The following is a 27,884-nucleotide window of genomic DNA, read 5'->3' on the forward strand; positions in this document are numbered from 1 at the left end:
AAGTAATTGAATTTACTTGAGAGTATATCCCATCATGGCCTGGAACTTGCTTCCAGTAAACTTTTTCGATGCTGCTAACCATTTTTGTATAAATTTTTCGTCATCTTTCGCTAAATTGTTGCTTTTCAACAAGATTCCTTTTACAATTGCCCAGTAATTCTCGATTACTCAGGCCAGTTCAGAGGATTTGCATCTTTCGGGACAATTTCGATGCCTTTTTGTCTTCTTGGACTAGTAGATCGTTGCCAAATCCGGCTAAAAGTTAACTGCCTTGCTGTGTTAGTTAATAAATGGCAAAAGACTTTTCTGAAGAAATTCGGTGATGTACAAATTGGAAGTCAAAGTCTTTCGAGTGATAAATGGAGCACTCTTAAGGCCACAAAGGCAAATTTCTTGCCACGAGAATTTTCGGAACAAGCTTTTCTGTCCGAACATACTTAGATTTGTTGCTGGCATGGACACCTTTTTGACTGATAATAATATTGATGGCCGTGCTACTGTGAGAAATCCTTTTTTGCAGTACGTTTCGTCGTTTTCAATAATCCATAAACTTTTCTCGGTTGAAAATTTTGACGGGCACGACAAATTGATTTTAATTCTCCAACAACACTACCAGACATTTTTTCACTTTTCACCTTATACAAAAGGTTTGAAAAGAAAATAATTTCTTTAGATGTCCCTGAAGACCAAATGCATAGCCAAATTTGTCAGGGTTGAACCATTTTTTGGTAAACTAGAGGTACCGGTTTTCCCATTTTTGTAATAAAACTAAGCGATGTTGTTAAGGTATATGAGTGTATAATTGACAAAGACAAACTAAACAGGATTGTAAGTCAGCCAGCAGAAGTCAGCCATCATTCTCTCATCGGCGCGCCCCTGGTAGCGATGCTCAATAGTTGAAATCGTTTGGTGGAAACGTTCTCCATGCTCGTCTGTAATGTTTCTCTCAAAATTCTTGGGGAAAAAGTCCAAATGGCTATGCAAAAAGTGAATCTTTGGGGATATTTGCACATTCATTTCTTTGAAGGGTGATAACAGTTCTGAGATGATGTCTTTATAGCCGTCCGACCGGTGCTTGCCTGAATAAATGAGTGCAAAGAAGAAATTCTTTGATAGAATACAAGCATTATGTACTTAATTCCTAAAACTTTCAGATACTTTCCCAGAAAGTTCTCCACACAGTCTTTCAAAGCCTACCATGCTCTGAGCTCAATCGGGGACAAGGAATCAGTAAACTGTTGGCTTTTCAAAAGTTTTCGAGTATCTGGTCCAACGAATACTCCTTCCTTAACTTTTGCAAGTGACAGTTTTGAAAAGGTCTCCTTTATGATTTTCATCGGTTCGCCGTCAGAGTGTAATGCCTTAACAAAGTTCTTAAACAGGCCAAGCTTTATGTGCAATGGAGGTATAATAACTTTGTCAGACTGAACAAGTGGCTCATAGCGAATATTGTGAACACCAAGGGTCGCATTGCCTCTTGCTGGCCACTCATTCCTGATGCAATGCTCATGTTTAGCGCGGCTATCCCACAAACATATGAAACATGTGTATTTCACGTAACCTCCTTGCATACCTGTCAGCAGACCTACAACTTTCAGATCCGTGCAAACTCTCCACTAAAATGTGTCATAACGAACAAGCTGCAAAATAGATTTCATAGTTTCATAAGATTCTTTTGCTGTAATTGAGTAAGCAGTCGGGATGGCTGGATATGCGCCCTCATTATGCAAAAGGACCGCCTTTACACTTCTTGTGCTGCCATCGATGAACAACCACCAGTCATTCTCCACTTGTGTATAGATACCCATCTTCATCAATAAACCAGGAATATCACAACAAAATACAAAGTTATTGTCTTCACTTCTCTTAAAAAATGGCACGTAAGCTGAGTCTCTTGTCTTATAAACAGACGTTCTCGTTTCCTTAGCAAGGACACCGAATTCTCTTAGCATTGAACCTGCCAAACACGCATTCTGTTTGGACAGGCCAAGTCTCCTAACAAACAAGCCCAGCTGTCTCTGGCTGATAGACTTCGGCTCGTCGTTAGGCAGCCAATCATCATCATCTTCATCGCTCTTCTTCATGTTCGGCACATCATCATCATCACTCAAAACAACATCGAGAAGATCAGAAGAAAACACAGGAGGCTCTTTTCCCTCATCATATGCTCTCGGTCTTATCGCTGATGGTAAGTCAGGGTAAATTATGCTGTTAACTGTCCTTCTGGTAAATTGCGCCGTGTGTGTCAAACAAAAATAGCAATCAGTTGCATGATCTTTTTGGTCGCGCCACGACATAGGTGTGGAAAAAGGCATTCTCTTCAATTTACCCTTAGACCTCAGGGACAGGTTAGACAGACACTTAACACAGATCTTATAGGGGGCGAAAACCTTGTCCTCACCCCCTAGTTTCACCTTGAAATAAGCATAATACTTCAAAGTAAATATAGACTTTAACTTAAATTAAAAGTTCTCCATTTTTACTAAATAAAAATCTCTAATTTTTTAGATTTCTTTGAAAATAATATTAAAATTTTTAACTTCTTTTAACCATAAAATGTAAAATATAAGTTTTATTAAAAAACTGTTTTTACTTTTTAAATAAATGATCATTCTAATTTAATATTATTTAAAAAAGAGCACTATATTTACCAAAAAACTGTGAGGGTTTTAGTGCCATTTTTTTGCTGTTTTGAGTCACTGTGCGTCATTTCTGGCTGGCAAAACAAACTTGGTTGGCAAAAAATTTTCTTCACTGCGAAAGCGCGAGTAAGATATCTAGTTAATATTAAGGGTCTGCGTCTCGTTATTTTTTTTCCAGGACTTCTCGTCTCGTTACGCTTTTCCCGGTTCATTTCAAGAAAACGATTCCGAGACGCAGACCCTTAGTTAATATAATTGATCTGTCTCGTAACGTTTCGTTATTATCCGGGACACAGTTTTTAAATTCCGAGAAAAAAATTATGTCCCGATTTATAACTTTATTCCGGGATAATTGTTTCCTTTGTCTCGTTATTTTTTTCCGGGAAATTTCTCGTCTAATTACGCGTTTCCCGGTTCATTTCGAGAAAACGATTCCGAGACGCAGACCCTTACAAATTATATCTGACCGGAATTTTTGAGTCTAATCGATAACTGTGGGTGTAAAAACATTCCTTATGAATTTTGTGTAAGTGGTAAATTTGTGACTTAACAAACATAATGTGTTAAAATCTGGTTTTTTTTTTATTTTTTTACACAGACCTATTTTTTCGCCCAATTTTAAAATACAGTCAATCATATTATTAGAGAATTGTAGATGTCAAAAAAGAAACCAAAAACGGTTTCAGCACCAAAAAATACATCGGATTCGGTTGCATAGTTTTAAAAACATACTTTTTTGATAGCACGTGTCTCCCTTTAAAAACAAAAGAAAAAGAAAACTCCCAAAGAATCAACTATGAAAATAAGGAAAACAAACCATTTTACGACATCTTATTATCGAATGGTTTTATAGTTTTAAACAAGAACCAGTAAACACTGAAGAAGATATGCTTTTTAATTTAGCTTTAGCATAGTCAAAGGTAATACCACTTTATTAAATAACAAAAAAAAATGTCTATAGGAACTCACTAAAGCAGTTTTCAAAGCACCATGGGAGTTTTCATAGCAACAGCATTAGCAAAAGAGTCGGTTATTGTTCTAACCCTATTTGAAAGCCTGTTTTTCATAATCTTGAGTTCAAAAATGAATAATTCTAAAATGCTCTTTACATTTCAAATTTCGTAAGTCTTAAATTTAAAAAACATTCATTTAGATTTACGTTTTTTAGTTGGCTTTTTCTTGAAAAACGTGGAGGCTAATTACCAAACATAGTTGATAATTATTTTTGGTAATTAGCCTCACATTTTTCAAGAAATTTGTTACTAATGACCGTTTTTTTTTATTGAGAACTCTGCTGTTTGTGCATTCAATGCAGAATTTTATTTCGGTCAGAATGCTTCATTTTACTTACCCAAGAGACCATTTTAAATGGTAGCTACACTCTTATATCTGCCATTTCAGTTTGGGTAAGTATCTTTGAAAAACATTACAGGGAGGTCTTTTACCAACCATTTACCTTACCTCTTCACATGCCTTTTCTTCCCGAAATTCCGAAAGTCTTTACCAAAACCGACTAAAGCACAACCCGTTAAAAGTAATTTGTAAAGAAAGAAAGAAGTTCGAAAGTTGATAAAAAAAAAAACTTTTTTTTTTTTTGTAGAAAAGAAATTCTACTGTGCTGTGAGGTGCGATGCTTACCTTCATAATTGGCCATGCTTAATGTAATAACGAAAATGAGGATTGATGTTCATCCGTGAAAGTACGACTATTGCCGTAAGTATGTCAAAAAAAAACCGCTAGCCAAACCCATTAGCCGCAAATTTTATGGCGTTACCAAACGTATGGCAAAAATGTTTTCCGAATTTCTTTTTATGGTTGAAGAAACTTCGTTCGCTGAGGTTATAATTCCAAACTATTTTAGAAACATTTGCAATGTAAACAATGAAAAGAATGCAAGTCTAATTTTGAACTGATTCCTAGCCTTCGTGAGATGTGAACGGACTGTAGCCACACATTTAATTTGAGAAAAGACTTACAAATACGATTAATCTAAGTTGCGTCAGTTTGGTCGCGAACGAGGAAATTTTGAATTTTTTCGTAAAAAACGTAATTAGTTAATTTGTAATTTACGATCATACTATAATTAACGGAATTAATCGTAAGATTTAATTGTAATAATAAGTATAATAAGAAAGATGCAGTATGTCAGTTACAAAACTTCCGTTTAGCAGCTTGCGTTAAAGTTCGTAAATAGCGAAACGGGTCTTTTTGTAAAAGGTGTTTTTTGTAAGGGTCTGCGTCTCGGAATCGTTTTCTCGAAATGAACCGGGAAAAGCGTAACGAGACGAGAAATTTCCCGGAAAAAAATAACGAGACAAAGGAAACGATTATCCCGGAATAAAGTTGTAAATCGGGACATAAACTTTTTCTCGGAATTTAAAAACTGTGTCCCGGTTAATTACGAAACGTTACGAGACAGAGCAATTATATTAACTAGATATTAAGGGCCTGCATCTCGGAGTTGTTTTCTCGAAATGAACCGGGAAAAGCGTAACGAGACTTAGCAATACTAAACTATTTTAAGATTTTTTCCTGGCGAAAAATCTCCTCAAGTTCTAAACCGCTCCATTAAGAAAAGACGACTTTCCATCCCAGATTGTCTTATAAAGCGCAAGTCAAGCAAGGCAAGACTGAGTCAGTGTTTGAAGTACAAATCCAGAGATCCAAAGCAACTTCGAGGTGACTTGGAAATTATGAAACTTCTGGCTAGGATGAATCTTCCATTCAGCTTTGTTGAGGCAAGACCTTTCAAGGAGTTTATGCACTACTTAGATCCAAAGCTGAAAATCAAGGCTGCCACAACTTATTCTAGGTACAAGCTGCCTTTGTTGTATGACAATGTCAACGGCTGTGGATAAAGTTTTGGAAACTGATCTACTGGAAAGTCCGGGAATTGCTCTGAGCACGGACATTTGGACTTCAAGGAACTTTGATCCATACCAATCATTGTCTGTTCGTTACATTGACAAGGAGTGGACCCTGAACAAGTTTGTCGTTTCTGTCAGTCCGTTCAGGGAGAGGCACACAGCAGACAACATTGCCAAAAAGATCGACAAGTAAGTTAAATTACAAAATTTACTTTTTTACATGAGTTAAGTTAATTGTGTTCAACAGTTAAAGTGATATCCCTGATCTCGCCACTATGCACGTTTATAATCAGTGCAAAGAAAAGTTAGTTATTATAGTGTTTGTATTAGACATAAATTACCATACTGTGATAATACTAGACATTTCAGTTTGCTGTGTTTTTTGTTACTTTTTTTGGGTTGTTGCTGATCTACCTGCATCAGGAACTGTTTCTGTTGTTGTAACTCATGACAATGCTACCAATGTCAAAGCTGCAATTCCAAAGTGCACCTTTATTGATGAGCCTTTGCTTTGTGTGAACCATACCTTGAATTTGGCCATCAAGTGCACTGTTGATGCCATCACAACAGTAGATCATGCAATCGCTTGTGCTCAAAGGCTAGCAGAAAAGATGCACAAGAGTCATTTGGCGAATGAAAGAATCAAGGCCGAAATTGCAGCAATGAACAGGGACATTCATCTTGCCATGGAAACCGATTCAATGGAAAATGTTACAGAGTTGGCCTACAAATAGTTCATCACTGCCAAAAATACTCGCTGGAATTCTATATACATGATGTGGTATCCAAAAAATTTGGAACCTATGATAAAAAATACAAGTACTTGGTTGAAAACCACACCAATCATCATGAATGGCTCAACAAAATCATGGACCAACCAACGGCCACTGTAAATTTGGAGGAAGAAACAGATTCGTTGGCTCAAGACGAGATTGAATTTCATTCTCAACACATAGCAGTTTCGGACAAGTCCGACATTTCCAAGGAATGGGATGTCTACAAGAATATGCATCCCTAGCCAAGGAAAGAGGCAAAGAAAAATGTTCTTGGGTTTTGGAAAAAACATGAAATGACTTTACCTCTTTTTGCTGAAACAGCACGGCGTTACCTGGCAATTCCAGCATCTTCGACCACTTCCGAGAGGGCCTTCTCTGCAGGAGGAAACATAGTCACACACAAAAGTACCAAGCTTCAGCCGCAAAATGTTGAAAAGTTGCTCTATATCCAACAGAACTATGACTTTGTTCAAATCAAGTCCTGGAAACTGACCTCAGAAGATGACAAAGATCCTGGTAGGGCATTCACAAAAATTCTAAAGAGAGATCTTAACTTTATCTTTGCCTTTAGTAAAATCTTAAGTTTTGCTACTTTCATTTATTGTTTCTATGTTTTTTGTTTGAATTTTAAACTTTTAAATTCTTTTCAAACTGAAATTTTGCTCAGTTTAAAAAAATTTTGTAAATTTTCTTCCAGATTTGTTGTCTCAAGAGAGTGATCAAGCCAATATTGTTGAATCTGATGATGTGGTTGAGATTCAGCTTAATCCAAGACTGCCAAGTCAGCCGATGTATCGAGCAAGTATAGCCTCCTCTAGAATCTCTACTGCTACAAAATCTCATGTACCAGGTATTACACCACTGATCACCAGTTCAAGGGGTTCTGGTCCAGCTCCTTTTGCTGGACCATCCAAAGCTCCAACTGATGCCCCCCTAGCAGAATACTAAATTTCACATTAAGGATATATCTCGATTTAAAAAAATAACGAGACGCAGACCCTTAGTTTTTTGTATAATTTTCTTTGTTTACAAAAATGTGTTGCATGTACTTGATCAGTTCTTATCACTTATAAAAGAGTTTTTAAAATCATATTTTTATATCCATACTTTATTAGTATTGTTGAGTTTACTGAATTTATTGAGTTTTGTATTTAAATCACTATTTACGATTTGTGAACATAAATATTCGAAATTTAACTACATTTTTTTCAACTAAATTTCTACAGTTCTGTTATCATCAACATGTCAAGATTCTCCATATGGCGATGGTAAGATATAACGAGCCTTTCGAGCAAATTACTTAAAGTTACGGATTAATTAAATCAATTACTCGTCGGAATTTAAATGATAACGTTAATTGTTTGGTTCGTTTACTTTTACAAATGCACTAAATTTTAATCTTTGATTATAACGGTCGCGAAAACTTCGTAACTCTTTCCTCTACATTTAATGACTAACAAAATGATGAAAACCGTTTTCTTACAATACAACTGTGGAACGAAACAAGAAAAATGTATTCTTGTTCAATGCGTTAAAGTGGTCTCAAAAAGGAACGCTTTCTGTGCACTATAATAAACAACAAAGGAACCAAGTCGAACAAATTCCCATCTGCATTTCCAAACCTTACGCATTTCATTTTAGGTCACTTTATGCATTTGTTCATTTTCTTTCAGCCAGCATAGCTATGTTTTAGCTTTATCTTCGATGCACTTAAAATACGTTCAAGAAAAAAAATTTTCTTTTACGGCAGGTTTTCGCGGAAACGAAACGCCTTTTCTCAAACCGGGCACTTGTTAGTTCGTTATTTCTTTTCAATTAAACTATGATGTTTCTAAACAAAGCAGTCTTTTGCCAAACAACCGGCAAATTATTGCAGTTATTGCCATGATTATTGGTTTAAAAAACCTGTAAAAATGTCATCACAACAAACAAATTCAAAAAAACCTTCAAAAGGCTTGACAATCATGGCAACAAAGAAAGTTTTCATCGCAACTTGTGTTCTGGCTGTCACGGCAAACGTGGTGCGCGTTGCTAAGAATCGGTTCAAAAGAATATTTACGTTATTTTGATTGTTTAAAAAATGCAATTGTTTCTAGAATCATTTGGTAAACTTCTTTTGGAAAAATGGGCGTTTCGGAGAATATTTTTGTAATGTATTTAGGAAGCCAGAAAATTTGCGGCTAGCGGTTTTTTTTCGTTAATATATAATTACCGCATTGGTCGTAAATTTATGGCTAAACAATAGCAATTATCCTCGGCCATTTCTTATAAAGAGAGGCAGGAAAGATCGGGTTTGCAATTCTCGTCGTCATTTGCTTTATAAAAATTTACAGCGTGTTTTACCTTAAAATGCACAAGCTTGTAATAAATCATTCTCTAGATTAGAAAGCTGAATGGCAAAGTTAACAGAATATTCCGGTAAACCAAATATATTTATGTATAAAATTTTTTTGAAAATGGCATATGCAAATTGGCCTCACGCTGGTAAGAAATCATTTGTAAAAATGAATTCTTACTAGTGTGAAGATAGCAATTATATAAGATAACCAAGTAGCAATAAAAATGTGCATTTTTTTTATTCCAAAAATAGGTAGAAGTCTCTGGTAGGATTTAATATAAATATATGTATATATATGCATGTATATATATGTATATATATATATATATATATATATATATATATATATATATATATATATGTATGTATATATATATATGTATGTATATATATATATGTATGTATATATATATATGTATGTATATATATATATATGTATGTATATATATATATATGTATGTATATATATATATGTATGTATATATATATATATGTATGTATATATATATATATGTATGTATATATATATATATGTATGTATATATATATATGTATGTATATATATATATATGTATGTATATATATATATATATATATATATATATATATATATATATATATATATATATATATATAATAAAATGCAACTGTTTAGAGTACTTTTTTTGTAATAAAAACCTTTATTTTTAGAAATAGAAGCATTTTCTCAAAGTTCAAAAGATCCCATCTACGATACATTTTGCCGCTCCCCTGGCTGCCGAACAAAAATCACAAATCCTGAAGATACTATTTATGACCGTTTAATTGAAAATCAATCAATGATGGATTCACAAGTATGTGTTAAAAAATTTATAAATATTGAAGAGTAAAGGTCCGAGTTAAATGTAGTAAAGTTGAGCACAGCAAGTAAAATAAAAATGTAAAACGCAATACGTAAATACAAGATAAAAGAGAAAAAATATAGTTTAGATATTCGAACAATTTTCCCTTGTTCAATCATGTTCAATTCTCAAATCAATGTTGTATTATCATTTAGCTTTGTTTTTCATTGTTACATTAGTGGCTTTACAGTTATTGTATGATTTATAAACAAATCATCTTTGATGGAAAATATATGAGCTACGGAACTTAAACTGATAAAAGAACTTCTCTTTACTTTGTTGATTTTTTGTTCAAATATTTCCAGATTGATCATCATATGTTTATGAAAAATGATAACACTGAAAGCTGTTCGACACAACAAAACGAACCAAACGAAACTGAGATGCTGATAAAGAGGTATGAAAGTATGAAATTAGAAGCTCGGAATAGCGATATCGAGCTTTTACTTTGGAAGCAAAAAATCAATGAGCTAGAAAGAGCACAATATTTAGATGAAGCTTTTGAACGAGGAAGACAAGACGGACTACAAGAAGTCAGACTAGAAAGAATAAAAAAAGCAAAAGAACAAGGATTTAGAGAAGGATTAAAGATTGGAATGTTTAGAGGGTCGCTAAGTACCTTTAAAATTGCAATAAAAATGGGTTTGTCCCATAATGAAAAAGTTGAACTTTATCATGGCGCTCTTAATGAAAGCCAAATATATGTTCTAGAAGATTACGTGCCTACTCATCCGGAAGCTACAATAGAAGAGTTGATGGATGTAGGAGGAAATGTTTTAGCGTAATAATTGTAACATCATTAAGCCTTTGAACTCTTAATTTTTTTTTTTAATTACCTAAAAGGCAAAACTTGACAAAATATATGTATTTTGGGTAATCGGAATGAGATATATTAAGTATTTAAAAGAAAAAAAAATACATTTGATAATTTAAATTATTTTTAAAAATTGTGTTATTAAAATGTCGCATAAAAAAAAAAAATAGCTCTCTAGCATAAAAAAAAAGTACAGTCTTTTTTTAGAACCGTTTTTATTCCGGTTTTTTAGCCGATTTATCCTGACTAAATCGATTTTAGATAAAGATAAAAAAAAACCGTATGTTTTTTATATTTAAAAAGCTAATTCTGATGTATCAGTTTTTCTTTTTTGAGGGTTGCAGGTATTTTTTGTCTTCTATTTTATTTAACGTGAAAATGAAACTATAAGCATTTCATTATAAATAAAAGTAAAATAAAAATTACAGGAGCCCCCCCGTTCCCTTCAATTGCAGAATGAAGGTTCTGATGTCAAAAAAGGTTTTTAACAAAAAATGTGGCTGTGAAAATAAGCATCTTTTAAAAGTAGCTTATTTACATATTTTATATATATTTTAATATTGCATATTTAAAACTGCATATTTTAATGATTTCTTGATTTCATAATATGAAGCACTTCTCTTTGACTTCCTAAATTTATTTAACAACAAACATTAAAATTAAAAAAATTAAAAAAAGCTTCATTATTATAATAAATAATAAAGTTTAGATAAAAACTATTTGTTAAAGAAATTATCTATTACTAAATTCTAATTCTAATAACTATACATTCAAGAAAAAACGGCATTCACTGTAATAAAAGAAATTGAAATGTAATTAAAATTTTCATACTTAACATGTCTCAGCAACCCTTATGTGAAACAACATTTAATGTTTACAATAAGCCTTCAAGAATTTTACACTACGCATTACTAAGCAGATATAGGATTTTAGACACGTTTTTGAGGAACACAAAGACATTAGGCAAAATTGAGTCAATTTGAGGCTAATTGACTCAATTCTTCCTCAAACATAAACATTTTAAATTCTTATGTTTAAACTTTTCTGGCAATTAGTTATTTTTTTATCTTAATAAAAAGTTGGGTGGGAATTTTTTTCTCAAATCTAATAAACTGGAGGTTGTTAAAATGTAATAGGCAGGGGGTTTCTTTAAGAAAGGAACCTTTCGAGTTCTAATAAACAGAGGGAGGGATGAATCCCCCCAATGTTCAAAAAGGATTTTCCAGAAGAAAATTAACGACTTTTAAAACAGGTTCACTATTTGGGAGTTTTCAGAAACCGATAACTCGTACTGACAATACGATAATATCAACTATGATACTTTGTCTGATAGACGAAAAAGTTTGATATGCGGTGTCATCATGTTTTTGCTTACAATCCTGTTACATAAGTGGAGCAAAAACTAATTAAATGAATAATATAAATATATTATTCGTTCGGGAAAAATTTAGACGTGAATTGGATTTTTTAATTGATGTGCCCAAACAACAATTTGGTTATACAAATGATGGAAACTGTGCTCGTAAATTTTTCAGAAATGCTGCAAAATCGGCTGAGATAACAGGAGTGCGCTTAGAAATAATAAAGCGCTTAGGAATTATTTTAGAATTCATAAACTCGGATCGTAAAATCAACTTGGATATATTTGAAACCTGTGTAAGGAGACTCGGGACCTATATATTGAACAATATGGATGGTATTCTATGCCTGTTACCCTTCATAAAGTTTTATTTCGTGACAGTCCCGTTATGGAAACTTGAATAATTCTAATCGAACAGTATTCTAAAGAAACCTAAGAGGCCGTTAACATTTTTGAGATATTTACAACACAAAAGGATGATTTTAGGGAATATTTTACGAGGGAAGTATCACGAATACACAAATATTCGGATTTATTAAACAGACTGTTAATTACTTCAAATCCGTTTATACCAAGTTTGAGAGCCCGAAAACTAGGCATGTTAAAATGAATCCTGAATTCTTAAATCTATTAGAAAGTGAGCAAAGTGAGACAGCTTTAGATAGTGACAATTCTGTGGACACATCTAAGGATTCACTAGATGAACATGTTATCGCCATTGATTCCAAATAAGTAATCTATTTTTGAGTATCTGAGTAATCTATTTTTGCCTTTTTCAAATTATGTTTTGTTATTTAATTTTTAAATATAAATTTAAATGGCTCTTTCATAAAAAGTTTTTAATATTGAAATTAAAATCAAAAATCCTTAAGTTCTTTAAAATTGTTCCATTTTATAAACTTTAAAAAATGTAATGTATGCTTATTTTCTTTTTATTATTTTGCCTTTTTATGTTCACTATACCTATAATTGTAATATAAATAACCAAAGTTAAAGCCTGTATGACGCACTGTGCGACTGGAAAAGTGCGTAAAATGGGGGAAATCTGCATAAAATGTGAAATATTTACCGCAGCCTGCGGTAAATTTGCGTAAATAAAAACTTTCACGCTTGCATAATTACCGCGGTAAATTTGCGTAAAAATGGGTAAAACGTAAATTTACCGCGTTTATCACTACTTACTGCTTTTCTTGCTGATTACCGATATAATTAACATGGAATTTTTGAAATTGTTGTTTGCATTTCTATAACTAATTTTTACATTTCAAGTTTTAACCAAAAAAGTTATTGGTAAAGAATTAATCATTAGATAATTCATCATCTGACTATTAAAAGATTTGCAATCTCTGATGTTTCGTATTTCTTTTTTTCATCCCCCTTCTCCTTCTCCTTCCCCTTTAACTTCATCATGTCACTTAATTTTGCTTTTTTGCTAGTACTGCTACTATTAGTTTGACTTTGTTGGTCGTTGGAATCAACAAAGAGAGACTTTTAATTTGATCTTCACTTTGAGTCCATTCTCTCCCATCTTGTAAAACTGGAGTCCCTTAGCTCTGTTGATTATCTAGCTGTAGCTGTTGTTGCTTTTTAGGTTCAGGACCAGTTTGAGTTTCTGGTATTTGAGAGTCTGGTATTTGAGAGTCTGGTATTTGAGGGTCTGATATTTGATATAGAGGAGCCTTTTCAGTTGCATCTTTTCTTCTAGTTTTGGTTTGGTTTAGTGTTTGAGTCTTAGTTTTTAGATTTTCTCTGATGTTGAACATTAACCGGCGTTGGTGTGATATGGGGTGACATATATGGTTCACATTTACAAGTTTTCTACCAATCTATGAGGTTAGAAGGAACGCCTGTGTAAATCTTACTGACAAAAACTAACATGCTTCTATTTTCTGGGTTTAGATGGTCTAAAAATTGTAACTGTCCTACTGCTAACTGAAAACATACAATCTGATAAAACAGAAGTCACAGGTATAGCCACGTAACCTCTAGCCATACCAGCTAGCAAAGGTAACTTTTAATTTTATTTCCATCATTTCAAAGTATCCATATGCCTTTCAGGTTAGACCATTGTCTGATACTTTTTACATTTAAGCGTCAAGAGTAGCTTGAACTTTGAAACAAATCACAAATTTTAATCACAAACTGCCGGATTTCCCGATGTTTACCGCATTTATGCCTTTTTACCACTTTTTTTCCGCATTTTTTTTGCAAACTTACTGTTATCATTGGGTAAATTTGTACTACTTTAAGCTTTCTGCTGTAAAAAAGCATAAAAAGCGTTTTACCGTAATGTTTTTACTGCAGGTGCGGTAACGCCGATGCTTAAAACGTTGTAACTATCTACTCTGGAATAATTTTTCATACAAGATTAAAAAAAAAAAGAAAAAGCAAGTTCTAAAAAAAAAAAGCAACTTAGAAAAATTTTTTCAAAGCTAAAGAAAACCTGAGAGAAACAACAATTTTATTACGTTAAATATATTGCAGGCAAAAAAGCTTCATCTGTTACAGTCGGTCCGTACCAAAACGAAATCTGACAATCAGCTCAAAAATACATTTGCAAAAACATTTTTAACATGAGTTGAAGTTTTCCCTGAAAGTGTTAGACAGTAAATAAAATGTGAGAAGACTAGTTGGAAAACGATTAAAATACATGTGCACTATTTGAACCGTGAAACATGTGGATAGCAAAGGCTAGGTGGCTAAGGAGGGAGGGAGGGAGATACTTTTGAGGCTTTTCTGGATTAGGATAGCTCTATCGTATAGAAGGTATAACGGACAAATACATATATATTTTGATTCTGGAAAACAAATATTACCTTTCGTGGATGAAATAATGCTCTTTGGTGCACGTTCCAACAGACTAATAATCCCAAACACACAAAAACTCTTTCAATTATAGCTTGATACAGGCAAAAACACTGCAACCCAGTTGCTTGCGCAATCTCCTGAACAAACTCCTAAAATTAGAAAAGTTAAATATGGTGAGCATCGACGTTCATACTTTCGGTTTTCAACAAAAAATAGTGAACAATCAAATCGTGTTTTCTGATGTTTGTTAAAAAAGAGCTCTGTGTGCGTTAGATATATAAAAAGCATTTGGTGAGACAAGGTTATTTTCTTTATGCATGAATTTGTAGTATAATACTTACAAAAAGAAGTTTAATGGCTTTAATAGAATGGAATAAAAGGTTAAACAAAAAAACACAGGTTTACAGTTTGGCTTATAGCTTCGTCATTAAAAAGTTACATTTTTTGAAAAGTTTTGGGCTTTTGATTATATATCGACATGCCTTGATATAAGACCGTTTTCCAGAATAAAAAAAGCGATATATATATCGCTTTTTTTATTCTGGAAAACGGTCTTATATCAAGGCATGTCGATATATAATCAAAAGCCCAAAACTTTTCAAAAAATGTAACTTTTTAATGACGAAGCTATAAGCCAAACTTTTTCAAAAGGCGATAATTGGGACTCTTTGAAAATGCTTTGAAAATACAATGAGAATCCTAAACATTTTTAAAAATGACATTTAGACTTTTTAAAAGGCAGAGCTTCACAAAAGCTTTGCTCTTTTCCAGAATTTCAAAGTCAGAATTTGGAAAAAGTGGAGCATTTTTCAAAAATGAAACCTTTTAAAAAAAAAAAAAAAAAAAAAGAAAGAAAAAATAAGTTGTTTTCCAATTTTTCCAGAAAAAATAATTTTTTATTTTTGTGAATGGGATTCAAGTTCAGTATTTCTTTTTTATTCTCTGAGAGTGTGTGTGTGTGTGTGTGTGTGTGTGTGTGTATTTGCTGATTTTCCTGCATAAAGAATGGTGCACAGAACGAAAAGGGTATTATGTTAAAAAGAACGGGAATTTTAAAAAGTGCCCATTCATGAATATGTTGGAAACCTGCTCATTTCATTGGCTAGTTAAAATATTGAGTGTCACGTGGAAGAATCTAATAGAAGGAAATTGAATTCATTTTATCACCATTTACATGTTAACTTCGGAACTGCCTTTTAATTCATGCTAGGAAACAAGTGAAAGACCATTTTAAAAATGTCTGATTGTCATGTGACATTCTCATTACGCTTGCAATGTTTTTGAACTTTGTCTTGAAAATGCGTGTGTGAGCGAAACTCATTTTCTTTCTATGTATTCAACTTGTGTTCAAGTTTTTTAGAAAGTTTCTTTTATAATACCATATGTTTGATAAATGTAATATGGTTTTTCTTAATCGACGATTAATTGATTTATTTAGTTTAGGCTTCATGATAATAAAAAGCAAATGGTAGTAAGCCTAAAATTAATAGTAACAACAACAACAACAATAACAACTAAACCAATAATGATAGTAACAATGGCAACAATTGTTACAATCTACAATTATTAACCAAATATTCCAATAACAGCGTCATTAGGAACAAAATTGGTTATAATAAAAAAAGGCTCAACTATCTATGCTGTACCACAAACCTTACTGCCTGTAGATAGAGTATGAACTTATAAATACTTTCATCAAAAACAACAACAACAAAAAAACATTCACTTGCTTATGCTCTTTGAGCCTGAGGCCAAATTTGTATGGTTGCAAAAGCTTAGCACGAGTCCAATTGTTACAACTTTATAGTCAACCTGATCATAGCATAGATTTGGTAAAAGCAGTTTCATGCTGGACCAGGTCTTCGATCTGATCATAGCACTTTTGTAAGCCCTTCGATCAGATCTGCTCACAACAATTCTTTTTTTACCTAGATCGCCGATCAGACCACAGCACTTTTATAAGTATTTATTTCAGATCGCTGATATGGCTATTGCAAAAAATATAGCTAAAGTCAGATCGCCGATCTGGTTCTCGTGGAACCAGAGCCAGCATAGCTGTGTTTTAGATTTATCTTCGATGCACTTGAAATACGTTCAAGAAAAAAATGCATATTTTATGGCAGGTTTTCGTGGAAACGAAACGCGTTTCTCAAACCGGGCACTTGTTAGTTCGTTATTTCTTTTCAATTAAACTATGATGTTTCTAAACAAAGCAGTCTTTTGCCAAATAACCGGCAAATTATTGCAGTTATCCCCATGATTATCGGTTAAAAACACCTATAAAAGTGTACAAACAAATTCAAAAAAACCTTCAAAAGGCTTGAAAATTAAGGCAACAAAGAAAGTTTTCATCGTGTTCTGGCCATCACAGCAAACGTGGTGCGCGTTGCTAAGAATCGGCTTAAAAGAATATTTGCATTATTTTGATCGTTTAAAAAATGCAATTGTTTCTAGAATCATTTGGTAAACTTCTTTTGGCAAAATGGGCGTTTCGGAAAATATTTTTATAAAGTATTTAGAAAGCATGAAAGTTTGCGGCTGGCGGTTTTTTCGTCAATATATAACTACCGCATTGGTCATTCGTAAATTCATGGCTAAACAATAGCAATTATCCTCGGCCATTTCTTATAAAGAAACGCAGGAAAGATCGGGTTTGCAATTCTTATCGTCATTTGCTTTATAATACACAAGCTTGTGAACGTAAGATATTTTTTGTAATAAATCATTCTCTAGACTAGAAAGCTGAATGGCAAAGTTAACTGAATATTATCAGATATCAAATGAAACAGCATCTTCCCAAAGTTCAAAAGATCACAGCTACAATACTTCTTGCCGCTCCCCTGGCTGCCGAACAAAAATCACAAATCCTGAAGATACTAGTTATAACCGTTTTATTGCAAATCAAGCTGAGATGGATTCACAAGTAAGTGTTAAAAATATTTATAAATATTGAAGAGTAAAGGTCCGAGTTAAATGAAGTAAAGTTGAGCACAAGCAATTTTCCCTTGTTCATGTTCAATTCTCAAATCAATCTTGTATTATCATTTAGCTTTGTTGTATTATCATTTAGCTAGAAAAAGCACAATATTTAGATGAGGCTTTTGAACGAGGAAGACAAGATGGGCTACAAGAAGTCAGACTAGAAAGAAGAAAAGAAGCAAAAGAAAAAGGATTTAGAGAAGGAAGAGAACAAGGATTTAGAGAAGGAAGAGAACAAGGATTTAGAGAAGGAAGAGAACAAGGATTAAGAGAAGGAAGAGAAATAGGACTAAAAATTGGAATTTTTATAGGGACGCTCAGCACCTTTTATCTTGCAATAAAAATGGGTTTGTCCCATAATGAAAAAGTTAAACGTTATCAGGACGTTCTCAACGAAAACCAAATATATGCTCTGGAAGATTACCTCCCTACTCATCCGGAAGCTACAATAGAAGAGTTGACGGATGTAATAAGAAGAGTTAACGGATGTAATAAGAAATATTTTAGCGTAATAATTGTAACATCATTAACCCTTTGAACTCCTAATTTTTTTTTAATTACCTAAAAAGCAAAACTTGACAAAATATTTTGCGTATTCGGAATATTTAGAATGAGATATATAAAGTATTTAAAAAAAAAAAAAAAATACATTTGATAATTTAAATTATTTTTAATTCAATTACTTCCTAAGTGTCCTTTGAAATCAGTATGTACAGATTTCAAAGGACGCCTAGAAAGTAATTGAATTTACTTGAGAGTATATCCCATCACGGCCTGGGTCTTGCTTTCAGTGAGCTTTTTCAATGCTGCTAACCATTTATGTATAAATATTTCGTCACCTTTCGCTAATTTGTTGCTTTTCAACAAGATTCCTTTTACAATTGCCCAGTAACTCTCGATTACACTCAGGCCAGTCCAGAGGATTTGCATCTTTCGAGACAATTTCGATGCTTTTTTTATTGTACTAATCCTTTGTCTTCTTGGAGAGGTAGGTCGTCGCTGAATCCGGCCAAAAGTTAACTGCCTTGCTGTGTTTGTTAACAAATGGCAAAAGACTTCTCTGAAGACACTCGGTGATGTACAAATTGGAAGTCAAAGTCTTTCGAGTGTTAAATGGAGCACTCTTAAGGCCAAAAAAGCAAATTTCTTGCCACGAGAATTTTCGGAGCAAGCTTTTCTGTCTGAATATACTTAAATTTGTTGCTGGCATGGACACCTTTTGACTGATAATAATATTGATGGCCGGGTAACTGTGAGAAATCCTTTTTGCAGTACGTTTTGTCGTTTTCAATAATGCTTAAACTTTTCTCGGTTGAAAATTTTGACGAACTATTTTGCACGACAAATTGATTTTAATTCCCCAACAGTTGATCGCTTCGGAATTTTTTTCCTTGGTGTAAGCTTTAAAACCCTTGCACTTGAGTGCTTTTCTCTCGGCTTGAACTATTTGGAGAAATCCTTTCGGAATTTACATGATTTCTTGTAACTGACCGGATGATCAAATTCACTTTGTTTTTGTCAACAATACCTTTCTTCATTCCGCCGCCTATTTTTCTTTCGATAGTTTGAGTCTCCTTATTTCTCCTCAATGTCTCCAAATGGAAATTTATTAATTTTTTACAATTTTGCAATTTTTGAATGGGAATAGGTTGAATTTTGAAGAAAAATTTCCAAAAATTTTTTCCGAGCATTCAATTGTCTACTCATTTTGGACTGATAAACTGATAGTATTAGTAAAACTCCAATACAGTTAAAAATATGCATATAAATATAATCATTATAAAAAAAGTTTGGGAAATGATTCGTTAAGTATTTCTCGAGCTATTGCTAACTATATCTGACAGGAATTTTTTAGTCTAACCAATAACTGTGCCTGTAAAAACATTCCTAATAAATTTTGTGTAAGTGGTAAATTTGTGACTTAACAAACATGGTGCGTTAAAATCTGGTTTTTTTTTTTTGTTTTTTTACACAGCCTTTTTTTTTTCGCCCAATTATTTAATACAATCAATCATATTATTAGAGAACTGCAGATGTCAAAAAAGAAACTAAAAACGGTTTCAGCACCTAAAAATACATCAGATTCAGTTGGATTGGTTTAAAAACATTTTTGATAGCACGTGTCTCCCTTTAAAAACAAAAGAAAAACAAAATTCACAAAGAATCAACTATGAAAATAAGGGATACAAACCATTTTGCGATATCTTATTATCGAATGATTTTATAGTTTTAAACAAGAACTAGTAAATACTGAAGAAGTTTTATAACGTTTTATAACGTTAAATATATTGCAGGCAAAAAAGCTTCATCTGTTACACTCAGTCCGTACCAAAAGAAACCTGAGAATAAGCTCAAAAACATATTTGCAAAAACATTTTTAACATCAAATTCAATGTAAATGAGATTCTCACCATCTTACTTCTGTTAACTTTATTCAAATAATTATTAATTATTTTACATAAGTTATTCAAATTATTATCAATTATTTTACATATATTATTCAAATTGTTTATAATTATTTTACATACATTAATCAAATAATTATTACTTCCGCTGTGTACTTTTGTTGTTCAAGCACAACTGAAGCATCAAATATCAAACTATTTGTTCAGCCTCTAGATCTCATAGTGATTTAGTAATCTTTGTTTTTTGGGAAGTTTTTATCACTAGGAAACCTTTCAAATATCAAAGAAAGTTTGCTGGTGAAAATCCATTAACCGTCTTAAGTCGGAAATCTAGATAACATTGAATAACCTTTAATATCATCAATTTTGTTTTCTGTTGCTTTTTTTCAACTTGGTCTTTAAATCTGTCTTATGAAAAAGAATTTACTTTGACTTTGATGTTAAATTTACATGTTTGAAAGGCAAACAACCAAAAACGTTTGGAGCTTCACAGAGTTGGGACGGTAGAACAGTGAAGACAATCATTATAATCAGATGAGTTGAAGTTTTACCTGAAAGTGTTTGACAGTAAATAAAATAATAGCTCTATCGTGTAGAAGGTATAACGGACAAATCTATATTTCGATTCTGGAAAACAACTATTACCTTTCGTGGATGAAATAATGCCTCTTTGGTGCACGTTCCAACAGACTAATAAACCCAAATACACCAAAACTCTTTCAATCATAGCTTTATACAGGCAAAAATATTGCAACCCAGTCGCTTGCGTAATCTCAGAATTTGGAAAAAGTGGAGCATTTTTCAAAAATGAAACCTTTTCAAAAAAAAAAAAAAAAAGAAAGAAAAAATAAGTTGTTTTCCAATTTTTCCAGAAAAAATAATTTTTTATTTTTGTGAATGGGATTCAAGTTCAGTATTTCTTTTTTATTCTCTGAGAGTGTGTGTGTGTGTGTGTTCGATACCAATATTTGCTGATTTCCCTGCACAAAGCATTGTGCACAGAACGAAAAAAGTATTGTGTTAAGAAGAACGGAAATTTAAAAAAGTGTCCATTCATGAAGCCGTCGGAAATCTAAAAAATATCGAGTGTGCACGTGGAAGAATGTAATCGAAGGAAATTGATTTAATTTTATCACCATTTACACGTTAACTTCGGAATTGCCTTTTCATTCATGCTAGAAAACAAGGGAAAGACCGTTTTAAAAATGTCTGATTTACGTGACATTCTCATTACGCTTGCAATGTTTTTGAACTTTTTTCTTGAAAATGTGTGTGTGAGATTTCATTATTTTCTTTCTATGTATTCAACTTGTGTTCAAGTATTTTAGAAAGTTTCTTTTATAATATGTTTGATAAATGTAATATGGTTGTTCTTAATCGACGATAAATTAGTTTATTTAGCTTAGGCTTATGATAATAAAAAGCAAATGGAAGTAAGCCTAAAATTAATGGTAACAACAACAACAACAACAACAATAACAGTAACTAAAGCAATAATGATGGTAACAATGGCAACAATGGTAACAATCTACAAATATTAACCGAACATTCCAATAACAGCGTAGGCCAAATTTGTATGGTTGCAAAAGCTTAGCACGAGTTCAATTGTTACAACTTTATAGTCAACCTGATCATAGCATAGATCTGATAAAAGCAGTTTCATACTGGACAAGATCTTCGATATGATCATAGCACTTTTGTAAGCCCTTCGATCAGATTTGCTTATAACAATTCTTTGTTTATCTAGATCGCCGATCAGACCACAGCACTTTTATAAGTGTTTATTTCAGATCGCTAATATGGCAATTGCAACTTTCTCCCGGAAACAGATCGGCGATCTGACTTTAGCTATATTTTTTTAAATTATTGTCGTCAGATCTGACAATAGCACTGTTCAACAACCCAATCATCAAGACATTTATCCACCAAATTCAAAATTAAATCAATTTTTTAGCCATTGGTAAAGAGAGTATGGACATATTGATTTTGCAATAAAGTTTAGTAATCAAAATATGGATGATGAATGCTACATTACATTTAGTTTCATTTCTAATCTTAACCAGAAAAAGAATGCAAATGTAAAGTTACAGAATTTAAGGCATTAAATTTGTGTTCAAAAGCAGAAGGATTGCAATTTTTATAAAACTCGTAAAAGTGTAATACTCAGAGAAACGCGTTTTTTAAATAAATCAATAATTTTTAATGGTGGTTTCTTTTAACTCATTTTCGTGAGTTTTTATCACAGTTTCGTTTTAAAAACTTTTTTAATCATAACGTCAGCAAAATTAGTAAATAAATCACGCAAGCATAATAGCATTAGCGACGAAGTTACAAGAAAATGTTGAATTTGTATAAAACTGTATAAATATGGCTTTTAATTTTCGTATTGAAAATAACGAAAGAGATGAGCTGGTTAATGAAACTCCTCTATTCCTTTCACGCTTCATTTCTACAGGTGATTATCGTATCTCAACGGTTTCTATTTTTAAATTTAAAATGTCTTTGCTAATTGATATGTGATACCAACTCATCCCAGCCACCAAAATTCAAAGTTCTCAATATTTTGAGCAGAGAGGTTTTATTTTTAATTTTAGGAAAACTTGTAAGATTAATTGCATCTATTTAATTTTTTGATATATACAAAATGTTTTTAATTTATTTTCTAATATTTATTTTTGAGCTTTTTTTTTGGAGTTTGGTTGGTGATGATTTGCAAATGGTATAAAGTCTCTTCTGTATGTTTACTAAAGTATTACACAGGCAGATTTATATACAATATATTATATTCTTTTAAGGAGACACTTAGTAGAAAATTACTCACAATTGAATGATCAGAATTAGATATATTTAAAATAATGCTAGAAGTGCATATATTAAGATATGGCCATCTTTATTTGAATAAAACTTGTAATGGACTTATCTAGCATAAGATTCAAAATAGATAATTTTGTGTATTTATTTGAAACAGACATGTGTAACTGGTTAAAATAACTATTTTTATAGGTATTTCTTATTTGGAATCATATGGCTGGTTTATTTTATTTGGATTGATTCTATGTTATTTCATATATGAAAAATATGCTTTAAAGATTTGTGAATGGAAGCAAAGGCAGGAAATTATTAAAGAAGATGAAATACGAAAAAAAAGTATGCTAAAATTTTACTTTAATAACTCATTAAGGTTTCCTTCCATTAAATATTTTTATACTAAATATGAATATTGCAAATGTTGTTTTACTTTCAAATAGTTATCTAAAAGTATTAATAGATAAAACTTTTTATAGAAAAAACTTCTACTAAGACATTCTATAACCTTTTGGATAAGTTACAACATAATCAGATGCATGATTTTTATGTACTCAAGCAAAATGTTTGTCTGTTTTATTTATGTTTTCAGCTATAGATTGAAACAACGGGACATATAAAATCTTCTTTTTTTTCTATAAAAGGAACTTTTTTTCTTTCTAAACCATTTAAAAATTGTCTCAATTTTTGTAAACAACAGTTTTTAAAAGCAAAAGAACCACTACTATAGTATGAGATTAGGAAAATTTTTTATTTAAAATAAAAGTCAATTATGAATCCATGTTTTTGAGATAAAAGTGCAAGTTTTTACTGAGTCTTTAATTTTTTACTTAAATACTCATCTTGCTTCTTATCTATTGTTTAATTTGTTTAATTTGGTTAATAGTATGGTGCATCCAAAATTTTCTTTACAAAGGGGATTCATGTCAGAAATAGTAAGCTTTTCTTAATAATGCTTCCATATTTTATGAAAAACATTTTTTAACATGAATCCCCTTAGTATTTTACAATGAAGGGGAGTGAGTAGAAAAGTGTGGTATGCTCCAGTTAATACAAAAGCAAAATTTTATGTTGTTAGATCCTGATAAAATATATGAAATGCAAGTCTCAGTTGAACAAGCACGCAATAGACTTCAAGAAAAAGTTAAAGAAGATAGTATTAAAAAGAAAGCTGAATTAATAAAGGTGTTTTTTCCTACTGTGTCTTTAATGGAAAAATATTATTTGTATAAAGATTATCAAAACACTAAAAAAAAAACACAAAAACAATTTGTTATATAACAATAAATTAAATATTGTTGTGGATTATCATGATAAATGTATTCATTATAATCTTCTTTCTAAAATGATGGCAATTAATATTTTAGAAAGAGGAAGAAAAGCGAAAGAAAAAAATTGAAGAATGGGAGTCCTATCAAGAAGGGAAAGGATACCACTCAAAATATAAACCTAAGGTTCTTTAGTGATACTTTTACATCTTCAAACTTTCATAAAATGGCATCAGATTTGTTGAAAGTTTATAATTATTACCCATTAATTGTTTTAGGATACAGCAGCTGATGATACTTTAAGTGGGCACATCAAACCTAAAAACAAAGATAAACTCAGAAAATCAGGTAAGTTATGAAAATTGTTTTTGTTTATCTCAGATAAAAAATATCTCGGTGTAGTTAAATCGAAAAGATTTTTTTTAGATTACAATCCTTTGACAGGGTCAAGTGGTAACTCGTGTGGCTACCGGCCAGGAAGGCGAAGTAAGGGTTCTGGAACCTGATCACTTTTTTGTTTTGTTTTAATTTTTTAAAATTCCTGTTTAGTGAATTTTATAAATTACATTTTACTTAAGATGTAGTTTTTCTTTCCAGCAGGTGGTGGTAGTGCAGGTGGATGAGGTTAGTGGAGCACTTGCATCAAGATGCTAAGTGCTGTTTTCATAACTGCATATCATTCAAAAAAGTTGGTGGCTGCATTAAAATTTTGTCAGATATCTTAAAATATTTCTTTGAAAATCATAGAAACAGAAGTAATTTGAACAGTTTAATGTCAGTTAGCCGCGTATGATACCCACTGACAAAAAGTGTTCTAAGAACATCGTCTTCGGGTGGATGATGTTGTTTGATATGTGGTATTTTTGTGTGAATATTTATCAATTTTATGGCTATATAAGATGTAATCTTTGTACCACTGTAATTAATTTTTAACAAAATAACATACTTTTAAAGCACAATAGTGTTTTCTTATACATGACTTCCTTCCTTTACTAAATGAGATCTCAAATGATCGTTTTTAAAACATTGTCACTGTGTAATTTTATTAGATTATACATAGTGGATTGTTAAGGAGCATGAGATGTAGCTTTACGGAAATGTGAAAATAAGTCCGGTCACTAGTGATCCAATAGCAAAAATTTTCGATATTCAATTTAAATAAAACTGTAAAATAAAATAAAATTTGTTTAAATAAAATTCCGAAAATTTCTCTAATTTCGTTATTAATGGTTATGGGATAGAAAAATCTAAGAACAGTTCGCGTTAAGTAAAACACATTTTTACTGTTACATTATTCAGTTAATTATTTATTATCTTTTTTTCGGTTCAATAAAAGTTTTGTTAAAACACAAACAGCAATACGTGTACTACTACTAATTATATTTATTGCTTAAATTAATTCGTTCTCTTTTACAAATTATAATACGGTTGAAAAAAACAATTTGTCGATGGACTTGCACAAAAACTAAGATGTTTTTTGAAAACACCTTAGTTTTGTGCAAGATTAGTTCAAGAAAACCGCTTGTCACTATAAATGCAGAATATGAGCGCGAGTTTTCTACGCTAAGTCGTTAGGAAATTATATAACATGTAAGAATAAGTTAATCAAAGAGAAAACTGTTTTTTGCAAATTTGACAACCCTGGCATTGAAGTTGGCGGATTTATTGCTGTTATTATTATTCAATTTAGTAATTTAATTTACATAGTTAAATTCCAGAACAATCTTATTTGTGAATTTCGTCCTAATTTACCCCTGCTGTACCATGCACCTGTTGTACCAACCCAGTTTACGGTACTTGTCACTTAAAATTATCGAGAAATTGCAGAACAAGCCTGATTAGTTATGTTAAAAAAGAAAATCATCGACTATAATCATGTCAATACAGTTATTTTGGAAGAAATATTGTCACTGTTCTGGACTAATTGACTTCTTTTTGTTAACCTGCAGTGGCTATTAGTATGCTTTTCCACACGTTTAAATTTGGAACGAATAACTTCTATATACTGTTCGAAAAACTTGTAAAGGCCAGTTGATATTTAGTAGAGACCGCCGATCCATTCATTACTGTTTATCGGATTGTCGGATTGTGCACCGAGCACCGAGCTTTCTTTGCCGATCGGTTCAAATTATTTACGGATTGATTTGATCCGAAAATTGTGTATCGGAAAATAATTCGTTAAAATTTTTTTGGATTTTAATTTAGTCAGATACTTTCGGATCGGAATTTGAACCGATATTATTTTTGCGGATTTATACGAAATCAGAACAAGGAATGGTTTTGAAATAAGATTCATTTTATTTCTTTATAATATTCAAATATACAATGAAGCGTAATGATTTCCATGTTAAGAAATAAAAAACAGAGGTCAAAACCACACTGAAAGTTAATCATTTTCCAAATTCATTTCCTGCTACACAATGTTTTGAATTTTGCTGAGTTGCTTTGTGTTTTCTTTCATAAATACCAACATCTCAACTTTTGAGATTGAAAAATTGGTTCTTCTAGAGTTGTATATGTTCCTTGCTGTTGAGAAAACTCTTTCAGATGTTGATAATGCAGCAGGTATACAGAAGTTTTTCTGGCCAGCCTCGATATTATTGGATAAATATACCGGTTTTGTTTCCAAAATTCCAGTACATTTATATTTGCTGAAACTGGCTTTGCATTCAAGTACCCCTCAATTTCAGCTGAAATGGCTTTCTTGGTGCTTGTTTCACTTCCAGGATTAATGTAACCTGCACTAAACACATTCTTCCTAAGTTGTTCAGTGAAATCAAAGTTGTTATCATCCTCATCATCCAACATTGAAGAGGAAGGAGTACTTTGGCTAGCCAAAATTTCTTTTTTTGACAGTTCTTCCATAGCTTTCTTTACTGCAGTTTTCGTTACTTCAAATTTTTCCCCCTCATCCACAAAGCAAATGCCCTTGCTGTTAGGATCTAAAAAATGAGTAATAGAGAATTAAATGTTAATCAGCTCGCCTTCGAATCTTTTGTTTAGATCTTCATTGAAGTAGTGAGCATGCTCTGATAACACCTCGGTTTTTGGCTTGATTATCTCCCTTGCTAATCTTCCTCTGATGTTGTATAGGAAATTAATAACGAAACAGATGCTAACATTTTTTTCGCTGCTGCATTCCTCGGAGAATTCTGAGAAGCTTTTCAGAAACCAGATGACAGATTGAATAGATTCCACTTCATCTTCTGCTAGTAAAAGATCTGTCAACCCACAACCTCCAGAAACAATAGGATTCGGATTCTTTAAATAATGGATCGCCAGAAGAAGATCCACCACAGACTCTATTTGAAGGAGGTCAGAGTTCCATTTTGTGGGGGATCTCTGCACAAACTTCGTTCTGGAGCTATTTAAGGTTTTGGCAGCATTAACTAAAGGCATAGCTTTTTGGGAGGACTGGTTGGGTGACCTACTAATTTTGTTATTTTGTGGCTGATAATTGACCACTTCGGACATCTTTTATCATCGACAGCACCACTGAAAACTAGGTGGTCGACACAAAAATTTGCACTTTGCACGCCAATTGACTTTCTAACACTTGCTTAGACATTAGCTGCACCGTCAACCGTTATCCAGGTTTTTACTCCAAAATCAAGTTTGTTGATAGATTCATTGTGTTTCTTGGCAATATTGTCCCAGTATGTTGTTCGGGAAAGTAAGACATTTCCAACAAGAAGAGCTTTAATTGGAACTTTAAATCTGTATAGTGGAGTGTAAGACTCATGAAAGACAAATTGGTTTGATTAGTGAAGGCCACTCCATCAAGATTTGAATCATCTGCATTGAAAATGTTTTTTATTTGCTCCTAGATGAATTTAAAAAGGAGAGGAATGTATTTTGTAGATATATTCTTGGCTATAATGGCTCTAAATTCTCAAAAATTCGCTAGTAGTTCGTAAATTAATTTTCGGATTATGGTTTGT

At 32.2% G+C, this 27,884-nt stretch overlaps 1 protein-coding gene across 2 annotated transcripts; it reads left to right on the plus strand.

Moving 5' to 3' along the window:
- The first annotated feature begins 20,652 nt into the window (after window positions 1-20,652).
- Window positions 20,653-24,899, plus strand: LOC149882307 (selenoprotein S-like). 2 transcript variants are annotated; one of them, XM_090067457.1, is made up of 7 exons: window positions 20,653-22,325; window positions 22,874-23,017; window positions 23,754-23,860; window positions 24,043-24,129; window positions 24,222-24,291; window positions 24,370-24,429; window positions 24,541-24,899. In XM_090067457.1, the coding sequence occupies exons 1-7, from the start codon at window positions 22,238-22,240 to the stop codon at window positions 24,564-24,566; spliced, it is 582 nt and encodes a 193-aa protein (XP_089923583.1). In that variant the 5' UTR covers window positions 20,653-22,237; the 3' UTR covers window positions 24,567-24,899. The 2 variants fall into 2 exon arrangements, with proteins under 2 accessions (XP_089923583.1, XP_089923584.1); XM_090067458.1 differs by having other exon boundaries at window positions 24,544-24,899.
- Window positions 24,900-27,884: the final 2,985 nt, after the last annotated feature.

This window comes from Hydra viridissima, unplaced genomic scaffold, assembly GCF_058129835.1.
Source record: "Hydra viridissima isolate aposymbiotic clone 2 unplaced genomic scaffold, HvirCarnegie_v1 scaffold_11, whole genome shotgun sequence".
Classification (NCBI taxonomy): domain Eukaryota; kingdom Metazoa; phylum Cnidaria; class Hydrozoa; order Anthoathecata; family Hydridae; genus Hydra; species Hydra viridissima.